Raw genomic sequence first — 22757 nt, forward strand, 5'->3', positions numbered from 1 at the left:
GGCATAAAAGGCCGTGTTTGTTCAGAAGAAGGGGTATGTTTTTCTAATTAGCCCAAAGGTGCCATCCACTGGTCTGGCTGCATACTTACAGCCATGCATCCACTCAGAGGGGGTTCCTTTTCCTAATTAGTACAAGAGCACACCACATGGACCACTGTGATCCTGGCTCATGGCCTTTCTACCCCCTGCCCACCACCTACCCATTTGGGCTTTTATGAAGTTTTCCCCTGGACAGAGGGAGAAACTAAGCCCTACTATCTGCCTCCACTAGCTCCCTTCTGGGGATACTGCTCTACTTTCAGACCCCATATATCAGCATCTGGTCTGGCCATAGATGATTGGACCAAGGGGTCCTACCAAAAGCTAAGCTGAACCAACCAGATTCTTTTGCTTGAGACACAGAGGGGCATTATCATCGCTGGTGAGTCTTGATACTGAGCTAGGATGCCGCAGTCACTTTGTGCAGGGAAGTTCAGAAAGTCTGGAGAGAAACAAAGGTAAAGAACACAGATGCAAATATTGCCAAGGGGATGAGAGCCTGTGCAGCCTGGAGAAAAGAGAGAGGCCCATTCTTAGTTCTAGTTCACGCAGGGCCCAATCATTCTTGATTTTCCATCTTTAGGGTCCCTTGTAACCTGCTCAACCCTTTCTTTCAACTATCGAGTGGGTCTCTTTCACGTACCAGAGTCCTTGCTAGAACAAGGACCTCAGTCCCCAGGAGTTGCTGAGGTACTCCCACTGTGTGAGCTCCCCCTCCACCCCCTCTCCCACCCCTATCCCAGCTTAGAGAGGAGTAGGGACCCTCAGCACAGTCACACCTTTTATTTACTGTTAGTGAAAATAACAAAAACCACACAGCACAGGGTTGAACAGTGAGGACAGTCACTGTGGGCACAGCCAGGAGCAGCACATCCGAAGGGGACAGGGGCCACGGTGGTGAATGAGTTGGGAGGTCCCCTTGTGCCACCCACTTCCCCTTCCTGCCCCAGACCTCCTCACTCTCAGAACCTCCACGAAGCAGGAAGGGCCACACGCGCTGGGAGGCCTGGTCCTGCACCCACTCCGGCAAAGGCAAAAGAAAAACAGAAGAGTTCAGAAAGAAAATCTCATATTTTTCTGAGACTTTTCAATGGCAAGATTTGACTTTTTTTCAAAACTGATGAATAAAATATGTACGAAATGTATTCTTGCTCCTACAATGATCCCTAAAGTCAGCACAAAACCTCACCCAGGGTGGCTCTTCAGGAAATATTTGTTGCTTTAGTAAATTTTTGTGTAAAAATATTTACAGTGTCAGCTTACTACCTTGCCTAGAAAATACAACTTATTCTCTTTTTCTCTTTCCTTTCTCTCCCCTCCCCTCCTCCTCCTCTCCCTCTTTCTTTTTGTGCAGCAGAATGGATTTCTACCTCTAGGGACACTGCCATTGTCAGGAAAAGATACAATGCCTTTGCATATAAGTTTCCTTTTAAAAATTTTTTTTATTTAAGATAAGTTATGTAATCCTGACTATAGCTCAAAGGGCTGGAGTGGCCATCTGAGGTAGACCTTGCTGATGATTTTTAGAGATAAGAAGGAGCTCATCAATTAGCCCAAAGGTTGAGTGAAAGCAGAATACGGTTAGAAGGCAGATTTTATAATTTTGCAATTCAGAGTTGCTGCAAGATAAAGAACTTCAAAGGAGAGTTTGTTTATATCAATGTTTTAACTGTCTGTGTATTTTTGAATCTATGCGAGTCATACTTCAGTCTCTGTTAACCTTGTGCTCTGTGACAGGTCCCTCTCAACTGAGGCAGAGATAGGAGGACTGCCTCTCTTCTCACAGTAGGGCCAGTGCTCTACCACAGGAGCTCTGGAGCACAGTCCTTGGGACATCCAGGAGCGTATGGGAGCAAGGCCTGGCCTGCCTGTGGCTCCTCCCATTAGCAAGACGGTGGTCCTGGTTCCTGGCCTGGCATCATGTGTCCAACACTGAAGGACTGTATGAGAATCCTTGGCATGACCAGCACACATCACCCAGGGGTATGTGTCCAAAAGCTTGGAGTGATCAAACACACCCTCACAGTTAGGACTTACCTACCAGCTGGGAAAACACAAAAGCAGGTCTCTTAGGGAGCAAGATGCTTCCAGGGTTTGGAGTCAGAAGCCTCCTAGGACAGCACTGACTTGTTAGCAGAGCTGCCCAGAAACAAAAAACAAGATACTCAAAAATGTGGAGTCTTCAACCAAGATTCTTTCTTTTTGTAAGACCACAGACTTAGCAGAAAGCTTGTAAAAGACCAAAACCAACTTAGCTCACCCCAGTCAACCTCTGTACAACTCATAGTCAAAGAAATGAGCAGGGAGAGACTCTAAAGCAGAGGTTCTCAACCTGTGGGTCATGACCCCTTTGGGAATCAAACGACCCTTTCACAGGGGTCACCAAGACCATCGGAAAACACATACATAATTACATATTGTTTTTGTGATTAATCACTATGCTTTAATTATGTTCAATTTGTAACAATGAAAATACATCCTGCATATCAGATATTTACATTACGATTCATAACAGTAGCAAAATTAGAGTTATGAAGTAGCAACGAAAATAATTTTATGGTTGGGGGTCACCACAACATGAGGAACTGTATTAAAGGGTTGCAGCATTAGGAAGGTTGAGAACCACTGCTCTAAAGGGAAGAAACCTGCTTAGAGCCTTGGGTTCAAGTCTTGATGCTGTGCCAACCCCTGACTGTGTGCTTTTGCACAGTGGACTCTCTATGCCTATTTCCAAATCTGGAGAAAGGGAATGAAAATCCTCACTTGCCTAGGCTGTGAGTGTAGAATGAACTGGAGTAGGTGGCAAGTCTTTGAAAGCCATAAGTCTGCATGTTTGGAAGTTGGGTTAGATTCAACGTTTGGGGGATAGGAACCCCACTTTGTAAAAAGCCTTCCATCGGAAGTGTCAGCTGAGCCAGGCTATTTAGTGTCTGTATCTGTGGTGCACTGACAGCACAAGACACACCTAACGGTCAACTCCTGGGAGCAACAGAACATCCTTTGCGGTGTTACTGGATAAAAGCATGCTAGTTACTGCCTAAGGATGTGAATTCCCCAGCTTTCCCATGTGGCTGGTCCTAGGCAGGAGAGAAAGAGCATGGCAACCCAGTGGCCTTGCTACCTCTGAGAGCAGCAAGAAGAAAGGTCCGGTAGAGCTTGGGACCAAAGGTCAGCATCCCTTAAGTTTCCACCTGCAGAGGGAGGACAGGTGAAGACTCAGAAGTAAAATGCATGCTGCATTTGCTTTCCTGCTGCTACGATCCACACCCCCCAATGCAGCAACCATTCCCTGCTCCCACCCTGGGTGGACAGCACCTGTATACTAGACTGTTTTCACCAGTGGTTCAAGAGGAAATCAACTGTCACTGCACATCAAAGTTAATCTCTGATCACAAGTACAGGAGAATGTAAAGTGAAAGACCTGAAGAAGCAAGGTGAATTTTCTAGCAGTCAAAGCATGCAGCTGTGTAGCCCACAGATCCACAATCAGAAAGCAGACATTGGAAAGCAAAGCCAGGGCACTGAGAAGGTGATGAATTACCTGGAAGATCTAGGATTGAGGGTTAGAAGAAGCTTTTCAAATAGAGTATGCCCAGCATATTTTTAGGCATTTGGTCCAAAAATGCAGCCTGGCAGCCTATACGGTGGCCAGGTTGCCCTCTTCTTCTAGCTCCTCTGCTTCAGTAGCATGAAAGAACAAGTCCATCCTTGAAACTAGACCAAATCCATGAAGGAACTACCAATATGTGGGAAATGCACAGTCTCACTCTTGGTAAGTCTTGTTTTGTGTGTGCGTGTTTCTGAAGACAGCACCTAATCAGGGTAAGTGTGCAATAGAGTTGTTCACTGAATTGAAAAAGATCATAAAAAAAGGAGCTGCTGATGGTGACAGCTCAGGATTAGGCCTGATAAGAAAAAGTGTTTTCTGGTGAGTTTAGTGGTATTTTCCCTCTTTCCCCCCCCCAGCTCTTTTTCCCCCATGAAAATTGGCATTTCCACATTTATTTGATCATTTTATAAGATATTGAGTAATATAAAGTATGTTTTAATATCCTAAACTAATAAAATGACTTCAGTTCCTTTTAAAGGTACTAAAAAAATAAGTATTACATAAATTTAAATTTTTCTTAAAACTTCCACTTACATGGTTCCTAGACTTCCAAACACTTTTCATTTCATCCTTCTGCAGCTGTGTGTAGAACTGAGTGGAAAGACTTAATAGTTCCTCTCAAATAAAGCAGCCTTACCACACCCTCCGCTCAGCTGTGTTCGACATCCCCATCTGGGACTCTGACCACTGGAAGTCTGCCTTACTGCTCTATGAGCTTCCAGAGGCATGAAATGTGTCTTATAGCCTACCATATCTTTAGCACCTACAGGTGCCTGACCTTGAACAGGTGCTCAATAAATGTTAGCTGAAGAAAGGACTGAATGAACGCTCCAAAGACAGGGGCCAAAAGGGTAGAGTCGAGGGGTCAGGGCAGAGACCACCTTTAAGGGATCTAGGTCTTCAGCACAGGACAGACCCAATTTGGCCCTTTAACTGGGGTGTGTGGGACTACATCCTATAAAGCGTAATCCCAGGAAGAACAGACTTTCAAAGCAGAACCCTGTTCTCCCTCCTTAACCCTGCCTGTAGGGGCAAAAGCCAACTCCCCCTGTGCCCAGTGGATGTTAGTTCTGGGCCAAGACTGGGGTGGTGCTAAACCACAGGATACCTGAGGATCTGTCTCTTTTCTAGGGTGAGGTGGTCCCTCAAAGATCTTGACTGAGGGAGCAAGAGCTTGGACAGAGGGGTAGGTGGGCCAGAGAGTGAGGCTGGAGTACCCCTCCCCATGAGAAAGGGCCAGCCAGAGAGATCATGGGGTTGGAGGTGGCCATGCTCTTCCTGGCCAGGGGCCCTGCCCCTCACCAGCCTCTACTCTCTACTTCTGCATGTCACACTGCAGCAGCAGGACAATGGATGGGTCGCTCTTGGCCGCCTCCTTGAACTCCTCCAGAGTAATCTGGTCATCCTTATCCTGGTCCATCTTCTTGAAGATCTTGTCCACACGCTGCTGGGGCGTGAGTCCATCCTGGTTCATACGCATCATGATCACGGTGCCCACCATCTTGTAGATAGCCTGGTAAGGCACAGGGGGCAGGAAGGATTGGGGGTAAATGACAGGGGTCTGAGAGTGGGTAGGGAGAACACTGGGAAATGGTGAGGATGCTGGAAGGGGATGTATGATCATTAAGACTGCTTATTTAATGAGCATCTCAAACCTGTCTAAAACCCAACTCTTCACTTCCAACCTGCTCCTCCCCAGGCATTTCCTTTCTCAAGAAATAGCAAATCCATTCTCTTTGTTGTTCAGACCAAAAACCTTGACAATCCCTCTCTCACACCCACATCCAATCCTTCAGCCAATCTTGTCAGCCCTAATTTTGCAATAAATCCCCTATCTAACCACTTCCACTGACTGATTCTCCACAGCTGTCACCTCCATCAGCTCCTGACTGGGCTGTTGTGGAAGCCTCCTAACTAGTCTCCTTGTGTGGGATGCTCTCTCCACCCCCCCACCCCCCCATAGTCTATTCTCCATACAGATCAGAAAGAGTCTTTATTGGCTTCCCATCTCACTCAGAATAAAGTCAAGTCTCTACCCCAGGCTATGAGATGCTAAGTGACTGGGCTCCTGTCTACCTAACTGATCTCCTTCCTTCCACTCTCCCCTTGCTCACTTCTCTCTACCACCCTGGCCTCCTGACCACTCCTTGAACACTGTAAATATAATCTAACCTCAGGGTCTTTGCATTTATTATTCCCTGTGCATAGAACTCTCTTCCCCAGATATCTACGGGGTATCCTCATTCAGGTTGCCGCTCACATTTCACCTCGCAAAATTGCTTTCTTCCATTGCTCTCTCTCCCTTGTGCTTTGCTCATCTTCTTTATAACACTTACTGCCTGACCCAGCATAGTTTTGTTGTTTTAAGTTTTTCTCACTAGAGAAAATGTCCCATGAAAACAGGACCTTTGAACAGTGCCTGGCACGTGGCAGGCATTCAATACATATTTGTGGAAAGAATAACAGGCTAAGAGGACCTTGGCTCTGAAGTCAGACTCCCTGGATTTGAATCACGAACCACCACCACTTGAGGCTTTTCCACGTCTATAAAATGGGGTTTCTGACAGTACCTACCCCCTAGGGTTGTTGGGTAAAGCACTTAGCACAAGGCCTGTCCGACATCAAGCGCCCAACCCATGCTAGTTAGCCACTGAATCCTGAGAGGCGAGATAGGGGGGAGATGTGGGTGCAGCAAGGAGGCTCGCGAGGCCCCGGAGCAGCGTGGCTGGAGAGGGCGGTGCCAGAGAAAGGCCTGGGAGCGAAGACAGGGGGCGCACCACCACAGAACATCCCGGCTTCTGGGATCCAACCCTAGCCAGCGCACCTCGATGATCTCCAGCATCTCCAGGCGCGTGATACGCCCGTCGCCGTCCAGGTCGTACATCTCAAAGGCCCAGTTGAGTTTCTGCTCGAAGCTGCCACGGGAAGTGACCGAAAGGGCGCAGATGAACTCCCGGAAGTCAATAGTGCCGTCGCCATTCTTGTCGAAGGTGCGGAAGGCGTGCTGTGCAAACTTGGAGGCATCGCCATACGGGAAAAACTGAGGTGGGGACGCAGGGATTCCAGCTCAGCGACACCTTGCCTGTCCTCCGGACCGCCCCCCCGAAGGGGGTGTTGCCTGGCCCCGCCCCCGCCCCTTCGGCCCGCCCCCTGAGTGCCAGGCCCCGCCCCACCCCTTTGGCCCGCCCCCGCCCGCCCACCTTGATGTACAGCTGCTGGAACTCCTCCAGGTTGAGGATGCCACTGGGGCAGTCCTTCAGGAAGCCCTTGTACCACTGCTTCAGCTCCTGCTCGCTGAACTCGGTGTTCTGAACCAGATCCTCCAGCACCTCTGGGGCCAGCTTGCTGTTGGTCTTCCCCATGGCGGGGCCTGCGGGACAGGCGAAAAGCCCTTACCTCAGCAGCGGTCCTCCGAGTCCCGTAAAACAGGGCTCTGTTTCTCTACAGCAGCCCCCACCCGTAGCAAACCCACATCCCACCGCCAGGATTCCTCCTCCCACAGCAAGGTGAGTATCCCTCCTCTCACCAACACCCTCAGCAAGCCCCATCTTCCTGCACCCGCCTCTATGCTTCACCACATCCCTTCCCATAGGATTTCCTACCTCCCCTCTCCACCCCACCTCCACAACACGGGGGCGGGGGTCCCTTCCCCTCATTACTCTCCCCCCAAAAAGGGCCTCCACAGCAGGCCACTCCTCTCTCCTCATACAGGTGTCTTCTCCCAGCAGCCAGGATCCCTAGCGTTTCAGGTCTCAGCTCTCCACGGGTGCTGCATGCCACAATCTTCATCCTCTCCTCTCCTGTTTAACCTTCCATAGCTCTCCACACCCACAGAATACAGTCTTAATTCCCTCCTTGCTATTCAGATCTTTCACACTCAGCTTCACCGGCCTCTGCAGGCTCTTCTCCTACCAGGGGCCCAAGGCAAGTTCTTCATGTGTCCCCACCTCCCCCCCACCCCCCTTGTGGCACCATCTCTCTAAGTTCTCCCTCATGACCTCCCAGGCCATCCCAGCAGGAAGCGCCTCTCCCTCTTTCTTCTGTACACACAGAAGTCCCAGCTGGTAGCATTGATGACCCTGATTACATTCATCTTTTCATTAGTTCATTCATTCCCTGAGCACTACTGAGGCTGACTGTGTGGCAGGCCCTGTGCTCATCATGGGGATAAAATAGACATGAGCCAACTTGCAATAACTCATAATTAGGTCAAAGAGGTAGGTGGCTGATTATAAAGGACCTTCAAACCATGCAAGGAATTCAGCCTTTACCCAGAGGGGACAGAAGCTCTTGGGGTTTTAAAGCAAGGGCTAGGAAGATAGCGTCCATTCCACAACCCTTACAGAATCCTTAAAATACGGCAGGTCCTGAACTAGGTATGAGGGACCCAGAGAGAAGAAATATGTTTTAAAATTTTTCCTGTGGCTACCTGTGCAAGATGACCTGGCTAGGGGGAGGTAGTGAGAGCAGAGGGGCATGCTGCATAGTTCAGGTTAGAGATGATGACACTAAGGTAAGGGTTGTGAAGAGATGAGGACAGACTGAGAACTGTTAGGTGTGGGCATTGGCAGGACTTGGTGACTGAATGGATGTAGGGTGACAGGGACGGAGAAGTTTAGGCAGATGCTCGGATCTGGGGTTGAGTGGGCGAAGCGATTTGGGGCAGATGGAGAGTCAGTCCTCAGCTGGAACATAAGCCCTTCAGGTAGCCTATGCCAGCAGAAGTGTTTGCGGAGGGGCGTACAGCCCTCTCCAGGACGCCTGGCCAGAGTACTGCCCCACCAGGCCCTGAAGGCTGGATGGACATCCTGTCTGAACTCCATGGGAGGAATGACTCTCCAGAGCTTGAGTTTCCCAAGACATGGCCTGGGAGGAGATTTTGACCTGCCTAGAGTCTTTGGAAGGCCACCAGACTCCAATCGCAGGGTAACATGTCATGAAGACACTCTAGAAAAGGAAGCCCTCAGGCCAGCAGAAGGAATGCCACTTTTACAGCCCACCCCAGGCTAGTGTGGCTTCTACTCTTTACTGTTGGGAGCTCTGTAAACAACCAGAGATTGGCCTGTTCCATACACCCTCCCTTGCTGCACGACCTCAAGTTAATTACAGGATATCTATGGGCCTCAGATTATTCTCATGGGCCATGAGGGAAATCAAGGATCAGTAGGGTTAGCTACATCCCCCCCACACACTGACCACCCTCAGAGGATGAGGACTCCTATATGCCTCCAGGAGTAGCCAGGGGGAGGGATCCATGCCATCCTCAGGAACGTAGAACTGTGGGGTTCAAAACAGCTGCACTGGAACCAGAGTCAAGGATGCCTCTGAACACCATAGGCAAAAGGAGGCAAGCTCCAAACCTAGCTCCACCTCCTCAAATCCAAAACACGCGGACAACTCTGGGTATAGTCGAGGAAGCTAGAGAACCCAGAGGTGGAGGTGTCTTGTGGGCGAGGCAGAGCCCCTTCCGTTGTCTGCTGTGAAATGTGCCTGAGTGTCTGCATGAAGTGTGGGGTGTGGGTGGGAGCCTGTCAGTGAGACTGCAGATCTGTCAGAGCGCACAGTCTGTGTCACAGTGTCTGTGTGGCTCTCACCTTCTGCCTCTTTTCTCCCCCCTCCCACAGTTCTCTGTCTGGGGCTATACCTGGTGTTCCTGGTCCCCATTTTGTCCCAGGCCCACCAAAGACTATGTCTCCTTCTTCATCTCTCCTTATTTCCTCTAGTTCTTAGTAGATCAGCAGGTCGAAGCTGGCAGTACCCTTTAAGATCATCCCTTTATGTTAGTGAAAACCCAGAGTTACACAGCAGGTCAGTGGAAGCGCCCAGATAAGCACCTAAACTGAATCCATGCTACTATCTGAACCACCCCCTCCAAATCATGGCTACTCTTGTTCATTACAAGCCTTCCCCACTCCTATCTGCCTTTTGGGGAAACCATAGCTCTGATCTTCCTCTTACCCTCAGTGGAACCTTCTTGCTAAGCTCTAAGCCACTGTGTCTGACACCCAGGAAATACCCACCCCTTGGGGTAGCCCACCAGCACCTCTAACCCAGCACATCTACAACCAAACTCATCTTCAACCTACAGCTGTCCTTCTCTCTCCATCACCCCTTCCTTCTTCCGCATCCCAAGGGGGAAATGCCATCTTAGTTACCTTTACTTTTCCCCTTTCCACTTACCCCACATCTGACTTGCCACCAAGTCCCATTCTTTTGAAGTGCTTCTGGAAACTTCACTATGTTCGTTCTCTCACCTAGTCAGGACCAGGGACACAGCCAAGGGGGCTGAAATCCGTCTGGGGCCCTGCTTGGCAAGCCATGCCTATAGGCTCAATTGCCTCAGAGGAAGTGCCTTTCTTCTGATTCCTCTCTTCCGAGGGTATGTCTTTTCTGGGTTTTCCCAGAAGTACAATATAGGCAAGAGGTGGCCATGCCCACAGACCCCCTCAAACTCCAGAATCCTCTAGAATCTGGTGTAAAGGTGCCTGCCTGTCTAGCCTCACCTCCCACTGCTCCCCTCACAACTATGTACTCCTTTCAAGCCAGGTCTCTCCCAGCCAGAACCTACCTCAGCTATTGCTTACCGGTTTTCCTCTCTCCTAATGCCTTTGCTTCTCTTCTGGATTCACGCAGCTATAATCAGCCTGTGGGCCTGGCTGAAGCCCACTTCCTAATGATCGGCCTCTCCCCACGGGGACAGTGGGCAGTCAGCAGCATGGAGGTAGCACTTGGGCATGAGCAGACCCTGTGAGGCTATGGAGTTGAGCCTCACAAGTCTTCTGACCCTCACCTGGAACTCTAAGAATTCTAGGGTGGGGCCCGATTTGGAAGAGGCCTTTGCATTAAACCATTGCTTGAGCCAGAAAAAGTTCTCCAGGCCATTTTGCTCAGTGGCAAAGAGCTTACCTGCTCCCAGTATAACCCAGTCCACTTTGGAAAAGCTCGAAGAGTGAGAAAGGTGCTTTTCTTATTGTTCCTAAGTTTGTCCTCTCATAGATGCCCTACACAAGTTCCCACTCTGCCCCTCTGTGCCTGCTCAGAACTGCCCTGCAGAGACCTAGGGGTTGTGTTGAGAACCCAGCGATGTTCAGTGAGTGTCCATTGGTGGATGACATGAGGGACAGACCCCCATTCTTCCTCCGTAGAATGGCATCAGGCTGTTTTATCTGTGTTCTCCCGCCATTGCACTGACTTCAGAGACAATGTAAGCCAGACCCAGCAAAAGGAAGGGTTCACCCAAGGTAAAGCAGAGCCCATCAGGAGCAAGGCAAAGGCCAGAATGCACTGGGGGCATGTTCTGTTGGCGTAGCCCTGCTGATCATGTACAGGCTCCTCTGCTTACCTCTTGGAAGCTGCCCTCCAGCTGTCAAGGAGCTGGCATAAGGCCATACACAAAGTCACTGCCCTCTGTGCCCAAAGGCTTCAGATGGGGAGATGGCAGCAAGGGTGGGAGGGACTGAGGGATGCAATAATCCCACACCCTCACCCAGCTTCAGAGAAGCTGGTGCTGAGATGGTTGCCATGGTGACAACAGCTTCCTGGTCAGAAGATTTTTCTCTTTTTCCTCTCCTTCCTTTGCTCTTCTCCAAGCAGCAGCCATAGTAGCAGCAGCCAGGTCTTCTCCCTCTCCTTGTTAATGAGAGGCAGGAATTGACAAACAGAGTATGGGCCTTATTGACCACCCTGGAGCTGTCCCTGCCATGTGAGCTGCTGGTCTAGGAGGGATTCCTAACAGCTGAGAAGGGGCCCAGGCCTGGGGAGTGTGTGTGTGTGGGGGGGGGTGGCCTGGACCTAGGCCTGTGTAAAAAGCAATGTCTCTTCACTGAGGACTAAAGCCTCCCAGGCCTCCTCTTTGAAACATCCTCATGATTCAGGACTAAAGGGAAAGGGTCCTGTTTTCTCATAATCAGCCATAGAACCAGAGTGTGTCACTAACTGAAGGCTGTTCAAGATCATCTCATCCAGCCCATTCTTGGTCCTGACCCCTTCCCCGTTTCATGAAAGATCAGAGAGGGAAGTGATTTGGCCAAAGGTGGACAGCACTGAGGCAAGGGCAAGATTTGAACCCAGCTCTTCTGTCCTCCAGGAGCAATACAGTCCACATGGAGATTTGGCACAATCCCTATAGAGCAGCAGGAAGATAGGAACTCAGAGGAAGTGACTGGGTGCAAGAAGGCTAGGGAGGGTACAAATTAGAAAGATATTTGAGAGGAGGAATGAGAGGACTTGGTACTTTGGCTGTGAGGGGTGAGGGGAATGGAGGAGGCTGGGACCTTGGCAGTAGTGACAGACAGGTATGGGTGGGCCGTTGCTGGGTGGAGCCCCTGCTTCATCCTTCAGCTAGGACGAAAGAGGCCAGACATGGGGTCTCTGCCTAGCAGAGGGGACGCTGTTGAGTGAATGTTGTGAGGAGAAGGGAGAGGGGAGCGTTGGGGTTTTTTAAGAGCGGGAGGAGCTGAGCGGGTCGGGGTTATCTATGGAGGTGGGAGGTTGGTATGGGACAAGGTGGATCACTTATCTCCAAAGGAGAGAGGTTGGCTGGTGCCTTCTCTAGTACCAGCAACAACACTGCACCCCCAGGTAGGTAGGGGTGTGTGTGTGTTGGGGGCCAGAGCAGTGGTTGTTCTTATCTAAGCTGGGGATAAGGAAGCAGCTGTGCCTCCTTTCCTGGGACTTACGGTGGGACCTGGACTTGGGTGGGGATCCACCCTCCAGATGCTGTCCCCTACGGCAGAGCCTGGGGTCAGGGAGATGAATCAGAGGGGGCAGGACACGAGGATGAAAATGGAGAGTGGAGGGGGAGGGGACAAGGGCCTCCGCCCAGCCCCACCCGCGTTACCTGAGGCCGCTCGCCGGGTCTCTGGATGGCTCCGAGCCTCCGCCGGCCTTGGGGACAGATTGGCTCACAGGTTGGCGGCCAGGTTCTCCAGGGTCCGTGCTGGAGCTACCTCTCAGCTCTGGTATCAATAAGTGTCTCTTGGAGGCGACTAGATTTGCATAAGCCCCGCCTCACCCCGGGCAGATTGGGCGTTGATTGGCTCCTCTGGGGCAGAGTGGCAGGCGGAGTTTCAGGTGGGGACCGGGTGGCCAGGGAGGCCCCGCTTCAGGAGCTCGCCCTGCCCGCCCGCGCTGACCTTATAGTAGTCGTGAGTAAGGAGGAGGGCTGTACCCCCACGGTACCCCTGCCCCGAGGCTCAGACCCCAGGCCACAGTCTGGGGTGAAAAGTGTCGACAATTGAAGTGAATTCTCAAAAACAACCTCACAGTTGCTATGGAAACTGGAGAGCCACAGCCTAATCTCTAAGCCTTCCCTTCCTGGGCCCCAGCGGAGGTGGGAATGGAAGAGGGGATGAGTCACAGTATGAGACCCCCTCTATATCCCACCCGAACTTGGAGGAAGGCGAAGAGGAGCTGCCAAGGAGCTGAGTGGGGGAGGGAAGAGATGGGTTGGTCAGCAGCCCACGCCTTCGCATCACCCCTGCATACACTTTCCTCCAGCAGGGAAATGGAAAAGGGGGGTGGGTGGGGTGGAGGGCACAGTACGAACGGCGAAGGACCCAACTTCCTGGCTCCACACTAGTCATGGGCTCCCTAAAGCCCCCAATTCCAAGCCTTGCCCAGACAGCCTTCCTTATTTCTCACGGAACCTCCAAAGACCTCTCGGGATCTCCCCCAGAAGGATCCCTCTGCCTATCCCATAGACCCCTCCATTCCCCCACCCTTCCGTCTTCCCTTCCCGTAGTCGGAGCCGGTCCCCAGCTGCCGCCAGTCTCCGGCCTCGGATGTTGACACAAACCCAAGGCGGTTTACACTGAGTGAGTCTGGAAGGTTTCAGGGCCCCGGGAACACCTCCTCCCCACACTTGAGGGTCTCCCCTAAGTTCGGATGGGCCGCCCCCGCTGCACTGGCACCTGAGAACTCCCGACCCAAGGCTGTGGGAAAGAACTCTTTTACTCCAAATTGGGGGCGAAAGGGGGAGCAGATAGCCTTCGGCTGGGCCACGTGCAGGGAAGGGATTTCTAGACATCTGTCCAAAGTGGGGCGGGGCGTCTGGGGGATTGGTCCAATGGGAGCAGGGATACTAAAGAGCGGGGGGGGGGGGGGTAGAAGAGGCGGGGCTTCTGCCCAAGAGGCAAAAGTTGAGGTGATCTGGGCAATAGGGGGTTAGAGGAGCTGCAGGCCAAGAGTGAGGCAAAGCTTCTCTGGCTGTTCCCAGAAATGTGAGTCCAGGCTCGCTGTAGAGCAAGAAGTGGGTCTCTCTCTCTCTCTCTCTGTCTGTCTCTGTCTTTCCCTCCCTCAACAGTCTCATTCCTGCTTGAATCCATTTTGCTGTCCCATTCTCCTGGCTGCAGACTACTATGTCTTCTCACTGGGGCCTGGGGCCCTAGCAGCTGCTCTAATTAGCAGGCAAATAAATCCCTGTTCCCTTTGGTTGGTAACTCAAGAGGGACAGGTGCTTGAAAGCCCCGACTCTGTCACTTCCTGAGCAACTTCTCTGCCCTGGGCCAGAACTCATCCCTGCTCACAAACACACCCCAAGACCTGAGGAAGTGGGGAGAGGCAGACAAGGATGCTGGAAGTGGTATCTGAAACTCCATGCGCCCCATCTTTGCCAATGATGCCACACATTACCATGGGCATGGTCCTTCTCTCTCTGGGCCTCCTGGTCTGTAAAATGTGGAAGCTGGTACAGGAGTCCCAGGGGAGCAGGGGACAAATTTTAACTAGCAGGGTGGAGAAAGACTATCACCCTGAACAGAATGAGTTGGGCTTGAATCAGATTGCTCCACTACACGTGAGCTTCTTAACAATAACTAACACAATTGAGAATGTCCTTTGTATCAGGCATTATCCTAACATTTGGTACGTGTTACTTATTTTCATCTTAAGAATTGTTCCAATTTAACATAAGAGGAAATCGAGGCTTAGAGCAGTGCAGTAGCCCAAGTTCACATAGTTAGTAAAGCTGCAGAGCTGGGATTTGAATCCAAGCAATTTGGCTTCTTCAAGTCATTATGGGGAATGACCTTGGATTGAAATACTCTTTCTAATTCCCCAAGGCACTAGAAAGGCAAAGGCCAGCCTCCTGGGAGCAGCTTCTCTGTCTGGGGCCAACAAGACATGGGATTCCAACAGAAGCAGTAGAGCTAGGAGCAGTGAGCGCAGAAGTGTTCTGAATGGCTTCTCCTGATATCCCCACCCTGGCCCTGGAATCTAGCATGTGATCCAGGAATCCCAGGTAAGCAGGGGAGGGAAGAAGGCAAGGGGCAGTTTGTAAGGCAGGATGCATTGATCCTGTTCTGGCTCTTTAAATCAGGTAGCCTCACCCATGAATCATTTCAGGGCCTGTGACTGTTTCTGAACTGCCAGTTATAACCCATCTTCACCTGCTCATAATACTTGAGACCCTGATCTTGATACTGCTTCTGCTCTTTAGGTTTGATGTTTACAACAGTAACAGCTGACATTGACAGAATTGCTTCACTATGCACCATACTCTCTGCCAAGTCCTTTATCTGCATCACCCCAGTTCCACAGATAACCACTGCCAAGGGTGACATTAAAAATATTTAACAACTCTTGCCCTGGCCGGGTGGCTCATTTGGTTGAAGTATTATCCCAGGCACCAAAAGGTTTCTGGTTCCATTCCTGGTCAGGGCACATATCTAGGTTTTGGGTTCAATCCCTGGTAGGGGCATGTAAGGGAGGCAGCCAATCAATGTTTCTTTCTCACATCTCTTTCTCTCTCTCTCCCCCTTCCTCTCTCTCTAAAATCAATAAACATATCCTTGGGTGAGGATTAAAAAATACATATATCTGCCCTGGCTGGTGTGGCTCAGAGGATTGAGCACTGGCCTGCAAACCAAAAGGTTGCTGGTTTGATTCCCAGTCAGGGCACATGCCTGGGCTGTGGGCCAGGTTCCCAGTTGGGGGCTTGCAAGAGGCAATCAATCAATGTATCTCTTCTCATGTTTCTCCCTCCCTTCCCCTCTCTCTAAAAAGTAAATAAAATCTTTAAAAATATATATGTATATCTAACAATTCTCTTCAGGCATGAGCATTACCAATGAGGACAGATGTCTGATGCCCTGCTTTAGTTCTAGGACAAGGACTTAGTAGGTTTCTGTTCTGCCAAGAGTTAACACTTTGGTTACTGGATCAAGGGGAGCTAAGCTAAGGAGATAGAGGCCCATGGGCTACTGATAACTATTTGCTAGTCAATTTGGAAGGTATTTTGATGTTTTAACAACTAGTTCAACTGTACCAGTGCATAGGGACTGAATTTCAGCCCTGGTATTATTACTTTATTTCATGGCAGTGGATGGAGGCTCAGAGAAGTTAGACAACTTGCCCATTGTAACACAGCCAGTTAGTGACAAAGTTGGGATGGCAACCTGAGTCTGACTCCAGAGCTCACACTCTGAACCACGGACTGACCTGTGCTCTGGGGAAGGGGCAGTGTCCAGAACAGAGCTGGCATTTCCACTTTTCTGCAGCTAAAGGCTGAGCCGAAGGAATGAGTTTAAGTTCTGGAGCTTTGTTGTGCCTTGTTGTTCTCAGGCTTGGAACCTTGGCAACACTTTTTCCACGTTGTTGAAGGAGCGGGCACTGCAGAGTGAGGGCAGAGCAAGCTGTGTGGAAGAAGAAACAGCGTGGTTGTGTGGGTGGCCCTAAAAATGGGCAAAAAGGGAATTGAGCCCAGCAGGGTTGTCAGTGGGGACAGAGGTCTGCAGTCAGTGGCCACTTCAATCTAGCATTCTTCCTCCTTTTGGTCATTAACAGTGCCTTTATGATGGATAATGCCTTCCTCACACCCTCCCTGGGTTTTCTCAGCCTTGATGAGTGCAGCCGGGTGACAGCTGGAATTCCCCTGGGTCCTAGATATTTCACAGTCTTCTTTGTATCTGGGAGGGAGTGAGATCACCAGCTTTCATTGCCTTCCCTTTTTCCTATTGGCTAAACAGGATTTTAAAAACACTTTCCAAAATAGAAATTTCTCTATCATATTTTTTTTTGGGGGGGGTGTCTAGTTAATACATGGTGGCTAAAAAAAAAAAAAGATGCAGAGTGGAAGTTCCCCATAATTCTTCCCTTGAGCATTACTTGGAGGGGACCTTGTGTTTTTGCCTGCCCTGCCTTCATTCTCCTCCTGCTGCTGAAGCCCTATAGTATATTGGAAAAGTGCACAGATTCTGGAGCCAGGCTGCCTGGGTTTGCATCCCAGCTCATCACTTGCCAGTTGTGTGACCACAGGCAGGTTACCTTACCTTTTTGTGCCTTAATTTCATCATAAGCAAAATAAGGATAATAATAACAGTACCTATTTCAAAGGGCTACCCTGAGGATTATAATGAGTTAATATATGCTAAGTGCTGAGAACAGATCTCACTTTGGGGAGTTACCCAGCCTGGCTTGTGTCCAGTCTTGGGGGACTATAGTTCAGGTATCCTGCCTTCCTGTGAACAAGGATTGGGCCAAATGGACTCCCTCTTTCTTTCTTTCCCAAGCCAATCTGAATCTTGAGTAAAGTGATTCAGGGGTAGCAGGTGCTTAGCACTGGTTTATTATAGGGCAGCACTCTGGTGACACCACTGTCTATACATTCCCACTCTCTGAATTCCCAAGGACCACTCAAGTGCATACCCCTTACAAGACCTGCTTCTGCTTTTTCTTTGGTTTTGTGAGCCACTGCACATCTCTCCACCCTAATTTCTTATATTTCTTTCTTTCCTAAGTTACCTAGAGGCAACTTCTGTTTGCTTGCAGAAGATACATATGGGTTTGACATATTTCTATATCGTTTACAATTCTTGATTGCAAGGGACAGAAAATCTGGCCTACAATGAGTTAAGCAAAGAGAGAATGTAGGCTGTAGATGCTCTAGGCAGGAGAGAGGACCACAGCTGGGTCAGCAGCCAGTAGCCCACAGCATTTGCTCATCCTGGGGTTGGTAAGGAAAGGAGCAAAAGAATGGATGGAGTCTCCAGGGAGCACGGGAGAGCGTGTGAACAGTGTCGCAGGGCCTGCTGAGTTTGCCCCTCAATTCCAAACCTTTTCTCAATTCATTAACAGGAAAGCCAATAATGGTGAAACTTAAGTGGGGAATGGAGTACGAAGGCTATGTGGTATCTGTAGATGGCTATATGAACATGCAACTTGCAAACACAGAAGAATACATAGATGGAGCATTGTCTGGACACCTGTGTGAAGTTTTCTTTTTAAATTTATTTATTTATTCATTCGTTTATTTTTAGAGAGAGGGGAAAGGAGAAAGAGAGGGAGAGAAACATCACTGTGTGGTTGCCTCTCATGCACCCCCAACTGGGGACCTGACGTGCAACCTAGTTATGTGCCCTGACTGGGAATTGAACCAGCGACACTTGGCTCGCAGGCCGAAGCTCAATTCACTGAGCCACAGCAGCCAGGCTGGGTGAAGTTTTAATAAGGTGTAAAAATGTCCTTTATATCAGGAGTGTTGAGGAAGAGGAAGAAGAGGGGAAAGGAGAGAATAGCATCTTTGGTGGGGAATTTTTATATATGTATTTTCATATTTCCAGACAATAAAATTTGTTTTTCACCTTGAAGAGAGAGAGACAGAGAGAGAGATAGAGAGAGAGAGAATGTAGTGGCTCAAATAACAGAAAACCCGAGGAGTAGATTGGACTTTAAGGATAGCTTGATTCAGGAGCTTAAACAATGAGATTGAAAAGTGACCTCTTTACAGGTTTTTATTCTACATAAAGGCAAGACATCTGCCAGCATCTCCAGGCCAACATACTCTCAGCTTAGAATACCACAGAAAAGAAGAGAGCTTCTCTTCCCCAGCACAGCCAGTCAACATCCTTCTCTGGTTCTCTTTGGCCTGACTTGGGACCCATGCTAGGCTCAGAATCCATCACTAATGTCAGGGGGATACAGTGTTCTGATTGGCCAGGGCTGAGTCACTTACCTACCCTTAGAACTGACAGATAAGGTGAACTCCTCCCCAAGAATATGTACCCAGGGTAGGAAAGGTGGGTCTTCCTACCAAGGACAAGAGAAGTTCCTACATCATTAAAATACGTACAAACTACTTATCAGGGTGTTGGCAGAAAACAGATGGCACTCAGATAAGTGAAGACGGGTCAGTGAGAGAACTATTTACACAGATATGGGCAGGGTTGAGAGAAATCAACAAGATATGGTCAAACACCATGAGGCCAGCGCCAGTGAATACTAGGCCTCAAGGGGCAAGGGGAGGGAGCAGAGCTGTTGTAGGAGAGAGCCTTCCAGTGGGAGCCGTGGACTTTGGTAAGGGAATACAGCCATTACCAATACATGGCCTGGTAGAGAGGGACTGAGGGTGCGGGGAATAAATATCTTTCTATAACCACGTGCCTTTCTCCTACTTGGGTTTTCCATGAGCAAACCCAACAGGGAGCCAGAGGATAAAGAAACCCAGCTGATGCAGTTCACAAGTCATCCTCATGGGGGCAGCACAGAGAGGGTAGAGAGTGGAGGCAAGCAGAGAACAAACCTAATGTGAATAGATAATTGTCTGTATCTACACACCTATAGATATATCTGTTTCAAAGAGTTACTCTGTGTATCTATGTATCTGTGTGTCTATCTAGATATATACACCTGTATTATGTATATGTATATTAGAGATCTATTATCTATCCAAGTACATAGACTTTCAAGTTAAGACAGCCCTTGGACAAATTACTTAACGTCTCTGCAATTCAGTTTCCTGTCAATGGGAATAATAAAAAGAACTACTTGTTATGTGAGGACTTGATGAGGATAAGGTGCTTAGTGGGGTGCCTGGCACAAGTAGCACTACATTCACATAAATATATAAATCACGGTTAAGGTGCTACATTAGTTGGGGCAAAGGCTAAGCTGCTATAACAAATAGATACAAACATACAATAACTCAAGTGCAATAGAAGCCTATTGTTTGTGTACAGTCCAGGATTGGTGTCAGGTTGATGCATGCTTCTTAGAGGGATTTGAGACCAAGGCTCCTTCTGCCTTGTGGTTCTATCATCCCCTAGGGTCCCTAGCCAGTGAAAAGGGAAAGAGAGAGTGGGGGAAGCTGGAAGCGGTTCATACCACTTCCTTTCACATTCCAGGGAAAACAAAAAGCATTCTAGTATTTCAAAGAAGGAATTTAGAAGGGCTGGAGACAAAATACAGAGAGGTCACCCAGATACTTCTAATTGGAGGAAGACACTACCAACCTTAGGCTGGAGGGGCAAACGGGAAAATGATGCCATCCAGAGCCCATGCTCATTGCATCACTAAGTCAGTTCCTGCAGGAAGCCAGGAGCTCCCACTCTTGCTGTAGTCTGGAAGTCTAAAGTCACGCGGGGCTGCTGCTGTCACTGCCAGAGCTAGAGTTCATGGGAGCCATGCTGCTGAGGTTGCTATAGTGCCTGTCACAGCTGCCACTTCTGGAAGAGCACTGCTTGAGCAGGAACCCGGGAATCTGCACTCACCCATTGCTTCTGCTCCTACCACTCCCGGAAAAAAGAAAAATGGGTTCTCCCTCTGCCTTCCAAAGTCCCACTAATGCCTCTCATGGGCAAAATCTAATGGAAATCTAGTTGATAAAAAAAATCTGAGAAAGGCTTCCAGCCTCTTGCTCTACAGAGAAGAGCACAGTAGGATGAGAAGAGAGTCTAGAGCAAGCACATAAGTGACTGGTGCTGTAAATTCAGAGTCCTGAAGATTGTCGTTTCAGCCACCTTTATGCAGTGTTTGCTGAGAGAGGCTCAGCTTCAGAACTAGTCCAAGAATCTCTCTACCTTCCCACTAGATTTGTACAGAGGACAGAGACAAGAGGAATACCATGACTATAAAGAGAGACACAGTGTCCTCGCCCTTCATGCCTTGTGGGTGAATTCAAATTGTTCCCTGCCCCAAAGCTCTTCCCCAAACCCCAAAGAATTAGCTCATGAAGTTTTGGGGGATCCTCAGGAAGAGAGTCTGACTCTTATTTCCCACCCATAGGTGTGCTGATCTGGCTCAGTGCTGCAATAGCAGGGGTAGGACACGGTAGGAAAAAGCACTGGCAAGAAAAGACATGGTGGCAATGCCAACTGGAGAGAGGGTAAAGATTGTGCCCTTGAGCAGTCAGTTTCTGAGAGTTGCAGAAAATTGATCCTACAGTCCAGTGCTGACTAGTAGAACTTTGTGCAATGATTGAAATGTTCTATATCCAGGCTACCCCATAGGGTAGCTACTAGTCACTTAGGGCAAAATGTGGCTAGTGTGCACAAAGAACTGAATTTTCAATTTTTATTTAATTTTTATTAATTTTAATTTAGATAATCACCTGTCAGTTGTGCTTATTAGACTGGACAGCACATGTGTAGACCCTGAAGTTGGGGGTAAAGAGACTAGAGAAGGTTGGAAGCTGTAGGCTTGCTGGGACCACCACAAAAAAACATGGCCTGCTGCCAACTGGGGAACAGAAAAGAAAATGTAGTTGTGTTTCAGAAGACCATCAATATCTGAGTATGGCTTGGGATCTGGTATCTCACCAGCAGGGCTTGTAGGGATGTCACTGCTGGCTCTGAGTCAACAGACAATCAATTTGTGGTGGCAAGACTGAAATTTAGCCATATCATACCAGAACAACCAGTGGCTAAAATATTAAAACATTTCATATCAGTTGGTAAGTAGCACTTCCCCGAGTGCTTCGTGCCACCCCAGGGACCCTGCCCCCATCCCCAGGACTTCTGAACCATCAAATGGACCAGCCACTGTCCCCTACTTTGGGCCTGGCATAGCAGGGATGCTCAGCCACTGAACGCGTGTGCGCATGCACAGACACATGTACACACACACACACACACACACACACACACAAACCTATCAGTTCTTAAGACTTCCAAGGACCTTTGGGAATACAGGAGCAGGTCAAGGCATACGGTGGCCAGCCTGGCCATTAGATGAAGTGAGCTACCATGGAGGCCTCAGGGCCTCAGTCTGTGCTTGTGGAAAACCCCTGGCTTGAGTGGATGTCTCCTGGGAATTCAGAATTTGGAATGGAGAGGCACAGAAATCTCAGGGTCACTAGAGCAGAAGCACATTGATGACAGTGCTCTAGGAAGAAAGTCCTATGATCTCCTGCTGTGGGGGGCTCTAGGCCTGCCCTTCTGTGACAATTTATTGGCGGTTCAACCCTGTCTTGGAATCCATGAGCTACCCTACGACCCTTCTAATGTTCATCCTCGGCTTTTCCCACCTACCCCACCCCTTTCTCCGTTAAATTAGCTAGAGCTGGTTTCTATGGCTTGCAGCCAACCCGCTCAACCAGTAAAGGGTATTAGTTGAGGTGCAGTGAGAGGCAGGTGCCAGCAGAGGGCAGGGTGGTCACACTTTGAAGGGCCTTTGAAGTGGCCCCAAAGGTTCTGGAGGTTTTTAAAGGAAGATGGGTAGAAGAGCCAGACAGTGGGGAGAAGGCTCTTCCTTGCAGTATTTTATCCTGGCAAGGGCAGGAAGCCACACAAGGAGATGCTGATGTGGAAAGTCAGAGCCTTTGCTCCAATCACAGCTACGTCATTCACTTCACTCACTTGGGCAAGTCACTTAACCTCTTTGGTTTCCTTATTTGTAAAACTGTGATAAAATTAGAGCCTACCTTACAATATTGTTGTGAAGATTAAATGCAGTGATGCCTCTTAAGTGCTTAGAACACTGTCTGGTGCATACGCTGTTTATATATTTTAGCTGTTATTATTGCTCGTTTCACTGAGCACATAATTGAAGGGCCAGAGATGACAGAGCCAGAAAATGAGGAGTGGCAACAAAAGAGGACCGCTGGACAGTGGTCACAGACTTTAGATGCTTCCAGAGAACAGGGATGTTGTCAGAGAGCCCTTGGTGAGGAGAAGGAGGGGACAGGATGGATGAAAGATTCTGAAGGTAAAGGTTGGTGGAACAATCTGAAAAAGGAAAATGGGGACACTTTCTCCTTTGAGGTGATAGGAAAGAAAATTAGGAAAAACACTAAAACTTGGGGGCAGATGTGGAAGTCAAGAGACTCCCTCCTAAGTTGGGGCTTGGGGGGAGGGGCAGATGAGGGCTCAGCTCTCCACCTTCACAATCCTTGGCC

The 22757-nt window shown here is 49.3% G+C and overlaps 2 protein-coding genes across 2 annotated transcripts; one reads left to right on the forward strand and one right to left on the reverse strand.

Annotated features, from left to right (window-relative positions):
- Positions 1 to 1486: 1486 nt before the first annotated feature.
- Positions 1487 to 12624, reverse strand: HPCAL4 (hippocalcin like 4). Its single transcript, XM_090269174.1, has 4 exons — positions 12489 to 12624; positions 6850 to 7019; positions 6474 to 6689; positions 1487 to 5162 (listed from the first exon to the last, which is right to left on the reverse strand). The coding sequence occupies exons 2-4, from the start codon at positions 7009 to 7011 to the stop codon at positions 4965 to 4967; spliced, it is 576 nt and encodes a 191-aa protein (XP_090125300.1). The 5' UTR covers positions 7012 to 7019; positions 12489 to 12624; the 3' UTR covers positions 1487 to 4964.
- Positions 12625 to 16442: 3818 nt separating this feature from the next.
- Positions 16443 to 21429, forward strand: LOC150014668 (small nuclear ribonucleoprotein F-like). The gene is made up of 4 exons (XM_090268260.1): positions 16443 to 16502; positions 17671 to 17852; positions 18076 to 18170; positions 21374 to 21429. The coding sequence occupies exons 1-4, from the start codon at positions 16443 to 16445 to the stop codon at positions 21427 to 21429; spliced, it is 393 nt and encodes a 130-aa protein (XP_090124386.1).
- The last annotated feature ends 1328 nt before the right edge of the window (positions 21430 to 22757 follow it).

The sequence above is a fragment of the Furipterus horrens genome, unplaced genomic scaffold (assembly GCF_987537825.1).
Source record: "Furipterus horrens unplaced genomic scaffold, mFurHor1.1.pri manual_scaffold_3, whole genome shotgun sequence".
Lineage (NCBI taxonomy): Eukaryota > Metazoa > Chordata > Mammalia > Chiroptera > Furipteridae > Furipterus > Furipterus horrens.

Excerpts from the sequence above, each read along its gene's own strand:
- HPCAL4 (XM_090269174.1), bottom strand. The coding sequence starts at position 7,011 with ATGGGGAAGACCAACAGCAAGCTGGCCCCAGAGGTGCTGGAGGATCTG. Across the intron at positions 6,690-6,849 it reads TCCAGCAGCTGTACATCAAG|TTTTTCCCGTATGGCGATGC; the intron begins GTGGGCGGGCGG and ends TCCCCACCTCAG. Across the intron at positions 5,163-6,473 it reads AGATGCTGGAGATCATCGAG|GCTATCTACAAGATGGTGGG; the intron begins GTGCGCTGGCTA and ends GTGCCTTACCAG.
- LOC150014668 (XM_090268260.1), top strand. The coding sequence starts at position 16,443 with ATGGATAATGCCTTCCTCACACCCTCCCTGGGTTTTCTCAGCCTTGAT. Across the intron at positions 17,853-18,075 it reads GGAGCATTGTCTGGACACCT|GCTGGGTGAAGTTTTAATAA; the intron begins GTGTGAAGTTTT and ends CACAGCAGCCAG. Across the intron at positions 18,171-21,373 it reads AGGAGAGAATAGCATCTTTG|GACTTCTGAACCATCAAATG; the intron begins GTGGGGAATTTT and ends CCCCATCCCCAG.